At 36.0% G+C, this 10,467-nt stretch overlaps 1 protein-coding gene across 1 annotated transcript; it reads right to left on the bottom strand.

Annotated features, from left to right (window-relative positions):
- Positions 1 to 1,778: 1,778 nt before the first annotated feature.
- On the bottom strand, positions 1,779 to 9,711 carry tbata (thymus, brain and testes associated). Its single transcript, XM_062442250.1, has 10 exons — positions 9,668 to 9,711; positions 9,430 to 9,577; positions 6,198 to 6,211; positions 5,804 to 6,027; positions 4,352 to 4,522; positions 4,156 to 4,250; positions 3,014 to 3,151; positions 2,600 to 2,681; positions 1,941 to 2,063; positions 1,779 to 1,792 (listed from the first exon to the last, which is right to left on the bottom strand). The coding sequence occupies exons 1-10, from the start codon at positions 9,709 to 9,711 to the stop codon at positions 1,779 to 1,781; spliced, it is 1,053 nt and encodes a 350-aa protein (XP_062298234.1).
- Between the last annotated feature and the right edge of the window lie 756 nt (positions 9,712 to 10,467).

Below are 10,467 nucleotides of genomic sequence, written 5' to 3'. Positions count from 1 at the left end.
TGAATTTACTGTAAAATGTTGTGGGAATTAATCCAAAAGTTAGATTGAGATATTTCTGTCTGGACCAAATTAATAAAGTGGTAACATCTCCATTGACTCTATGTAGGCGTCTTTTTCCGTAATGGCAGACTTGTGACTTCTGTCATGTTTTTAATTTAGCAATAACTATCACAGGTTATTATAATAATATGATTTACAGCATTTCCTTACCATCTACTAGTTTACAAGGCTCTACAAGTCATTAAAAGTCATTTTATGTGGGTAAATCCAGATATTCCCTATGTTCAACAGTGGATCTGAATCATCCTTTTGGAACTACTGGAAGCTTTGTGACTCTGATTTTTTAACCTTCTCTGTCGCAAAGTAGTGGACCAATCACCAGACATACAAACTTGAGTCATAGAGCTACGTTGCTAGCTTGGCTAAGTCACAAAAAACTGACTGCCCAAGAATTTAGCCTTAGTTTAACATTTTTCTCAGTAAGTCAGAATTTCTTTTTCATACATCAGCAATTAAAATATTTAATTATATTCAGTCAGACACATGAACATATTTTCTATCTAAATGTTTTATGTCATATGTTTTATTTCCCTGTAAAACAGCTGGTTATCATTCTTTTCTCAGTTTTAAAATGTGATCCATCAGACTGCTGATATGTTATGCACAGTATCATATAAGACTGTCACAGCTGCACAGTGTAATATTATCAAAATTAAAATGAAACTATTCGCAAACTCCTCTCAGTAAATTGGCTTGTACTATTAATAAACATCTACACAATTAATATCCAATGGAGAACATGCAATATAATATATCATGGGACCAATAAACTGTCAGTACAGTACAATACAGTGAATCAGTACATGCATGCTGAAACCATATTAAATTTGTCACCATGATCAAAATCAGGAAACTACACACTCTCTGTGTAATGAAGTGGACGATCTTGAAGATAATCCTGTTCTCCTGCATGAATTTCAAGGACCTCTGCTTCTCCAATCCTCTCTGCAAAAGAACACTCATGTCAGAGGCGTACAAAGCCAGTAATTTTACATTTGGCATGGTTTCGTCAATTTTTAAATTTTCAAGAAAAGAATGAATGAAAAATGAAAATGTGTTATATAAGAAGCTTTCCTCTGAATGTTGTGGTTCACTGTTATATGTACTGTGAAAACTGCTCCATCAAGCCCCTTGCTTGATGTTAATATAGACAATTTGACAAAACACAAATCTTTTCATATTGTATGACTTATTTCCACAACAGAGGTAACGTTTTGTCTACATTAGTTATCTAAGAAATATACAATACCAAAAACTGTGTTAAGACACAGCTGGCAGGCAGGCTGTGTAAAATCAAAGCTTTATTTGCAGTGCCATTATTGTAAAATACACATCAGAAATACACTAAAATAAATGTAACAAAGCTTAATTTATGTTCCAATACTTGAAATGAAAACTCCAAATTAACTACAGGAAAAAAACACATTTAAAAAAAGAAAGAAAATTTCAAAACTTCCAGGACTTCCTTCTCTATCAAAAAGACTGATGCAAAATGTCAATAACATAGAAAGGAAAGAGCTGAGCTGTGTGTCTCATGACACACAATTCAGGCTTAGGTTACTTATGAGGGCCATGAAAGGCCACTTGCATTAAAAGGAAAGCAAAAGGAAAAATATGTTCTGGTACAATAATGAACACCAAATTAAAGTGCCTTAAGAGTGGGAGAAATACATTTAGATACATTTAGTTACCTGGTTTGTCATTTCTGGAGGTTTGGGTCACTCTGTGGGAGCTATAGAAACATGGAGTAAACATTGTTAAAAGCATTGTCCTTGAACATTTTCTTAACAGCAAAAAAAAAAAAAGAGTAAATGAAAACTCAAGAGATCACCCAGACCTAGTTATTTGTGGTCTTCTCCACTGCTGGTTTAATGGTGGACCGTATGTTGGTGGAGACGCACTAGGATGAAAAGTCTGAAGCTGCTGGAAGTTCTCCTGATGATGGCCTGAGAGGTCCACACCATCCAGAGCATGTTTGATCATCCCCATCACCAGGTCTTTCTCTGAGGATGCATCACATAATACCAGAAGAGCTCAATGATTCTTCTCATCAGCAGCAGTGCAGCATTTTAACAATTGTAATTTAGATAAATATATTAACGGGCATTAAACAGCAATCTATAAAGTAATTAAATGTGTCAAAAATGCAAACTGGAAATGTTAAAGCAGTAGGTGAATGAATTGAGAGATGTAATATGAAGTATTTAAGCAAATCAATTGAGAGGTTCAGTAACTTAATTATCATTTAAAAAGTGAAAAATTATAATTGTTGGCACAGATAATTTTTATAAATGCTTTGCCAATCTTTTCATTAGCAGTATTTCAATGTTAATTTAAGTAACTACTCAACAAATTGCTAACCTTCTTAATAATTATTTTATTTATGTAATTATAACACGAATTGCAGCTGATAACTGATATCTTAAAATTTCTGATATTACCAGTTGTATGCATGTAACATCTAAAATGTCCTAATCTTCTGTTTTTGTGCATAAAGTAACTGTTAATGTGAAATGAGGGCAACAGAAAAGCGTTTTACCTCTTTGTCCTGAAAGCAGAAGCCACTGCTGGACTGTAGACAGGGAATCTGTCTGCAGGATCTGACAAAGCAGCTCCAACACCTGTCAAGAGAGTAGTACCGTAATAACATAGCTTCCAAACCACATACACTGATTGTCAAGTCATTAGTGGATTTCTCAAGATGCGTGGTGACAGAGCTGTGCTGGGGGGGTTAATTTACATCAACCAAAAAGCAAATGCTGCATAACCTTTGGCATAAGCTGTGCACTCTGGAGAATTCTTACAGGGATGGAAATTTCTTTTTGATCTGCCAGTAACCGTTCTTCACAGGAATAAAATATTACAAAGCTGCGCCTCATTTCAACCCAAAACTACCCAAAATGACATGTCTGTGCCTGTAGAAGAGCTCAAGATCAGGGTAGGAGTATTTCACCATTAGTTCTTGATCATGTAAGGGTTGAGGATACACCAGACGCTGGGAATGGGATCTGCGCTGGTGAGACTTGGTGGATGGAGGAATGAGTCTCCCAGTTTGAGCTGAATATTGGGTCTTTCGACGGACAAATTCTTCCTCAGTTTGATCCTGGAATAAATGGACAAAATCATAAATTAGAGTAAACGGTCAGGCTAAATGCTAAAATCAGCATGTTAACATGTTCAAAATGACAATGCCAACATGCTGCTTTTTAGAATAAAATGTTTACCATGTCTACTATCTTAGTTAAGCCTGTTACCTTATTCACAATTGCCTATTAGCACTAAACACAAAGCTGAGGCTGATGGGAATATCAGGTTTTTTAGGTATGTGTAGTTTTAAACCCAAGTTCTGGAAAGATTCAAATCTACAAATCTAACCCTAACCCTAACCCTACCCTAACCCTAACCCTAACCCTAACATTCAAGTTATTACAATTAATTACTGATGGAACATGAATGCCTGTAGCAAATTGAATGGCTATTCATCCAATAGTAGGTCTAGCCATTTCACTCAAACCCGCAAATAGCCTCATGGTGGCACAAAAGGAAATGTCAGATATCACCAATTTTAGTACATTGGGACCATGGATGTCTGTACAAAATATCCTGACAATCCATTTAACAGTTTAACATTGTGGCTCAAAACAAGGTAAGTTGACATTACTGTAAAAATCATAATGCAATCTTCTCTCAAAAAATGTTTTTCCTGGAATCTACCCAGTGACTTGTGATAAAGCTAACACTAATTCATTTTTCTTTCGGCATAAATGGATGAGTGGATTGTTAGTTGTAGCTATAGTTCAGCAAATATAAATATCAGCAAATGTCTTGAAGAGGTGTCTGAAATTTTTGCCACCAAGACAAATCTTAATTTTCAGGTAAATCATTATCTACGTGAAGAGGTTTTTACCAGGTTTTTGATCACGAGTCCAGCATTGCTACTTTAAAATTAATATATTAATAGTATTTGCTCCAAAGTTAGTTTAATTTAATTTCTAATGCAGTTTCAGGCAAACTCAGTTATATGAAATCTGTAAGAAAGCCTTTGTAATTAAGTAACTCTGGATATGTTTCAAATCATACCAATTGCAGCAATACAACTACCTCTTTTTTGTCCTTTCGTGCTTGAGAAGACAAACTGACTTTTGCAGCAAGTTCTTTAAGTTCATCTCTCCAGGCTTCAGAAAATAATGCTGTAAAATAAAGAGAAAATGTATTCCTGTTATCTGAGGCTCAGTGTGATGGTTTGATGGCAGATCTCCAAAGTAACAACTGCGTGGACATATAAACAAACCTGATTTGTGTTTGTCACTGCTGACTCCAGAACGATACTGAGTCAGGGGAAAAGCAAAAGATGTATCAGTTGATTTCCTGAGGACATGGCTCTTGAGAAGCGGATGAGGAAATAATGATGAGGTGACAAACCAGTCATCTCTCACCATGCAAACGGGCCTGCCATTAAGTCCTGTAGGAAAGAGAAAGGCGCACTATCATACAGTAGTTCACATAGATGAAGTGAAGTCCTTCAAAAGTGTGGGACAATCAAAGGAATGGCCTGAAGAAATAAAGCCAGTAACATCCCTGGTGAGAATAAAGGTGACTCCTCAGAGATATAACCTACTTCTTCTGCCAGTAATGCTCTTATGTCTCTTTCATGTACCATATTACTATTCCAGGTGCCCATACAGCTGCTTTTGAAATATTTTTTTATATACAGTGCAGATAAATATTGAATAATTACTAATGTCAGAAGGGCAAGGTTCCACAGCAATGACAAAATGAGGACTTTATTTTTAAAGAAAAGATGGCCAGATATTTTAATCTAAATGAACTAATTAGATAAAGTCAGAGTGAATGAATGCATAGACTATTGGGTGTCCCAACAAGACACTGGTAAAATGTAAAAAATGTGGTGGTGAGCACCTGTGCTTGCAGGCGCATATATATTAACTGATATTTTATAGCCATTTTGGGGGCAGCTGAACAAGATGTAAACATAGCATTGTCAATGCTAAGTCATGTTAGCTAGCAGTTCCCTTTGAGCTTTGTTTTGATCTCAGGTTGCACCAATAAAACTTTAGAAATGTTTTAGCGAGTAAATACTTTAGTAATGTGTAGATCAGTTCCTAGGACACATCTGTAGCACTGTCTAATAACAAGCAAGCACGGATGTATTACAAGAGTTCATTACTGGACCAAAAACTAAACTAAAATGAAATAATAATACAATTTCATTTTAATCTAATAACAAATACATCTCCACTTAGAAAACACTTAAATTATAATAAGGCTATGTTTGAAATCACGAAAAGCTGGTGCAACAAGCTACAAATAAGTTACTATAGTTTGTATCATAATAATACCATAATATATATATTTAACCATGCTCCACATTATACAGCAGTAATATAAGCTATAAATAATACACAGTAATAGATGGTTTAGTTTGATAAATACTAATTGCTCCATCCAGCAGCACAAGAAAAGTAAACTAAAAGCTCACAGAACCTAGATTGGAACCATCGATATCAGCAGGCTTCATTTCATCAGGCTGTTCCTTATTACTGAAACAATGTACTTAGAAAAATCATAAATAAAGGCTTAAAACAACTGTAGTTCAGAGATGGATGAGAAAACACATGGATTTATTGTAATTTAGAGAAACATACTGCAGGACTCAATTCAATTCAGCATGCTGAGAAAAAAGCACTTGAATTTCCTCGGAGTGCTGTGACAACTCGCTCACCTTGGATATGCCTCACCCTGTGTGGATGAGGGTTGTGCCTGGAGAAGAACGAGTGGTGACTCAAGCTACCAAAGCGTGGACTGCTTTTTGTCAACATTTTGGTAAATTCAGGAGTGAATGGCACCTGATTCATTTGACTGTGGCTCCTCTCTCCTGTCGCCCCACGACAGTCTGGACTCTGTGCTACAGACATATCTTGGAATGACAGTGGATTTTGTCTAAATCTGAAAGGAGATATAAAGTTAGGTTCCTTTATTATATGAGTTGTGACCACACATGCTTAAAGCACTTTAAAACTAAAATGTAGTAGTACCGCAAGAATGCAAGAAAGAGACAGCTTAAATTTGATTTACTCCAAAGATAACCACATTACAGATTTCATTAATAACTGTACTCTTTGTTTTCTACCTAAAAAAAAAAAAAATCTACAAGAAAAAACATTTGATCTTAAAGAAAAACAACTGAAGAACAACTTTACCTCTGAAAACAGCCTCCTGCTCAAAACTGTCCGTGCTTAATGCTCTGTGTTTTCTTAGTTGCTAAGAAACCTGAACTAAACAAAGAACAATGGCATCTGTGCACAATGAGTGAATGGCATTCTCAGCCTAGATATTATTTTTTACATGCAATGCCACTAGAATTGAATAAATACATTTTACTAGATTTTTAATGTATTCTGAAAAAGGGAGGTAAAAAGAAAGTTAAAGGACACTATGCTCTATTGCGCTTTGTACCTTTTGGTAATGTAGCCTGATTATACAGTATGAGCTATGTTAATAATCCACATAATACTGTATGTAGGACATAGTATCCCAAGATTAAAGCCATATAATAAAAGCACATATTTGAGAGTGCATTCATTTACAATAATAAACTTGGCCATTACTCACTAACACAGCTGAATGGACTTTTCTTCTTTTTTTGTTTTACTGTTATTGTAGGTAGTGAATAATTTTGATATGTCACCAGACCATTTGGCAGAAAAAAATGCACTCAAGACGTCCACGTTGCTTTCTCCAGTCATGATCAAAATGACACGGTTGACAGAGTCTTTGTAGTACCTGTGTGCAGAATTCTCTGCTTGATAGGTTTTTGATTAGCTCCCCTTAAATACCTCTCACAAGTACATATTTTGTTGTTACACATTTCCTGTGAAGTGGTAAATCAGCGACTTAAAACTTTGCATATTTTTACTCTCAGAATGTGTTTTTGAGAAAAAAAAGTCCAGATAAATGGTCCCTATAATCACATTTTCAATATTTGGTACATTTTCCTTCAACCACTGCAAAAAACATTTAAATGGGTCCAGTAACTCAGGTTTAACCATATATTCCAAAGATCATAACAAATGACCCCCCTATTTTTTAAACAAAATTTAAATGAATTTTTCTCCTTTAAAACATAGGATTACATGGCACAGGCCAACAGGCCTAGTTTATTTGCCATAACAACACCTTTTCCCAAACTTTAATAATAACATAGCTGCCATGCACAGATAGTGAGAAATATATGTTAAAAGCTGGCATTTAAGGTTAAACAAATGTCAGCATATATACATACTCACATTTACAATACTGACATGCTGACGTTAAGCATCAATGTTCATCATGGTCACCATCTTAGTTTTAGCATGTTAGCATGTTAAAATACACTATTAGATCCAAAAACAAAGCGCAGCTGAGGCTAATAGGAATGTCTAGTTTTGTAGATATTTCATGAACCAAAATACTGAGCAAATTCCATGTTAATACATCCAATAGTTGTTGATATATTTCACTGAAAATCAAAAATATAAACACTTCGGTAGCTCTAAATGAAGGATAGGATCACCAAAGTAAATAGGATTATTTGTGGAAGGTGAAAAGAAGTGGCTGGTGACATTGTGTGTCATGGCATGTTGCTGTCAGGTCAGGACTGAAAGAGCATGGGGAATTTGAATTGTTCAAACTGTGCAAAATCAGGGGAAAAATACAAAATAAACAGAATTCTCTGGTTATTGTTTTGTTAGGTTCTTGGCTGATTTGCAGAATCCCTTGATTAAAAAAAAAATAAAAATTGCTTCTCTGTCTGTCTGCAGGAATATTATGTTAATATTTGTATAGAGCTACTATAGAGTCCATCTTGTGTTATGGAATTACCAGCTGGTTTGGAAACCTAACGATCAAGTTTAAAACTCAAATATTTAGTCTGGTTAAAACGGCAGGGAAGATTATAGGAACGCCCTCACCCCTCCTCCTCAAGACATTGTGGAGCTGTCCTCTATTTGGCAGGCCAACAGAATTGTATCTGACCCTTCTGATGTATTGAGCTCTGAGTATGCGCTAATGAACTCTGGAAGGAGGTATACAGGGTCCTTTTGTGTAAGCACAACCGTTATAAACATGAATTCGTCCCTCTCTCAGTTAGACTTATTAATGGGCATCTCCAGGAGGACATAAAGAACAACAGGGAAGCCCTTAGGTAACTGAAGGTTCCACCGATCTCTAACAATGTGTTTTTATTGTAATGTTTGGTTTGATGAAGTAGTTCCCTCAATACAAGACAATTTGTTCTAATGCGACACAGTAAGTAACCTCAACCTTAAAAATCCCAGCACACTTTGAAACAATCAGGGGTTCTTAGAGGAAGACTGTAATTCGTATCAGTGTTTATTTTCCACCTGGCTTGTTGGAATCTAAAAACAGAAGTGTTATATGATAACATAAGTGTTTTGTTTATCATCTTTTCACAAAACAGCTTACATATGATTGAACTATATAATCCTTTTTATTCAAATTGAAACTGAAGGTTGTTAAATTATGCTGAGAGAGAATTGTACTCTGAGAAATAATTGCCTCCTTGGTATATGTGTCATCAGATGCTATATATGCTTTTTACATATACTTACTTACCTTTCACATATACTGCTTTTGATCTATTCTACCACCAGCAGGTTTAGTCGTATAACGAAGGTCTTCATTACTCTGGTGAAAGAATTATTCAAACATACTGTAAGGAAGTGCATGAAGCTTTTGCAAGTCACTTTATTTTGCATAGAAACTTGAATTCAATGTAGAATAAATGTATTAAACAAAAAAATAGTAAGAATGAAGTAAGAATGGGTCTTTGTATAATACACTTACAGACCATGTTCTGTTTGTTTTCCAATTTTATTCATATATTTTATTTTATTCTACTAAATTAAATTTTTGTTTGTCCCTTTAACCACTTTTCTTCTTATATCGATATTTTCTAAGCTTTGTATTCCACTTCGGACACCATGTAGAAAGGCAGAGGGTCAAGGTGCTTTATCAACTTGGCTTTATAGCCATTCAGGAGCTGTTTACTTTGAGACTCCTTCACTCTTCATGTGTATTTGCTATAAAAAACCCTTGCCATAAGGCATTACTCTGGAACTGTCCAAACACGACTACTGCATGACATGTGACAGGAGGCAACGGCAGGGTGCAAGTTAGGGTGAGGAGCAGCAGAGATGGGGAGCAGCCTTTAGTCCTGCCTGAAGCCCAGATTAAGACCAGATGTGGGCAGCTCTAGCACAACTTGGCCTCTCTTTCTCCCTTTGGGCACACCATGGAGGAACAATGGAGGAAGAGGGAGAGAGAGGGAAGGTCCACAAGTCTCCCCACCATGGCAACTGGAAGCCATATGCAGGGTGATGCTCCCCAGTCTCCCTGAAGTTTTGTTCCCCTCCAGTCATCTGTTAGCGTGTCATTACCACCTAGGAAAACCAAGGGGCTGAGCACCAGAGAGAGGACCGCAGTGGCCAAGAGCTGCCTGCATGGAAAAGGGAACGGGCTGTCAAGAATGTCGCAGCTGCTGGCATTTGTTTTGGACACATGGTTCCACTAACTAAGAGACACTAACAGTGATGGACTTGTGGCGGTCTTGGACTTAGGACTCTTAGACATTTTAATTTTATACATTGTTGTGTTATAGTAATGTACCTGGATTTTAGTCATTTTTAACACATTGTATTTAGTTTTTTAATGTTTTGTAATAAATTATGCTTTTGCTCACCTTCAAGTGAATTGATTGCCCAATGTTGTTCTCTACCTGATCTAAAGAATCAATTCCCTTTCCCCTTCTCTTTACCTGTACTGTAATAAGCTGAAACTTGAACCTTAATATGAGATATTTCATATTTGAAAACACGATGTTTGGCAGAGCATCGATTCATTCACCAAGACAAGATTGGCCGTGTCCTCATTTTTAGGTTTCGGCCAGTGGGATTTATGGCCCTCTGTTATCTATCTGTAGCGTGTTCACATCTGGTTATGGAAATTTCAGTGTTGGTCCAAGGACGTCTTAGCAAAGTTTTGAGATTTTTTGAATGAAAAAAAAGTGGAAACCCTAATTTTTTTGTGCATCACTCTGGTTAGGGAAGATGTTATACTGCAGTGTCTGAAAAAAGTCCTAGAAACAAGCAATCACTTATAGCAGTAGTAATAGTAAAAGTAGTAGTAGCAGTAGTAGTGTTAATGTGAGTACAACTAAAAGCAGTAGTATTTGTATCTGTCAAATACTGTCTTCGCCAAATGTGATTCCTTTTTTTCTGTTCTTGAGTAAACTAATCAAACATAATCCAAACCATCACTTTGAGGCTAATTAATAATTTTCACCCAACCATCCTGCTGAGCAATGTATTTTAACAGAAAACTGTTGCA

Source organism: Scomber scombrus, chromosome 21, assembly GCF_963691925.1.
Source record: "Scomber scombrus chromosome 21, fScoSco1.1, whole genome shotgun sequence".
NCBI classification, from domain to species: domain Eukaryota; kingdom Metazoa; phylum Chordata; class Actinopteri; order Scombriformes; family Scombridae; genus Scomber; species Scomber scombrus.
Note: the sequence above shows the minus strand (reverse complement) of the source record. Positions and strands in the feature narration are given on the sequence as shown.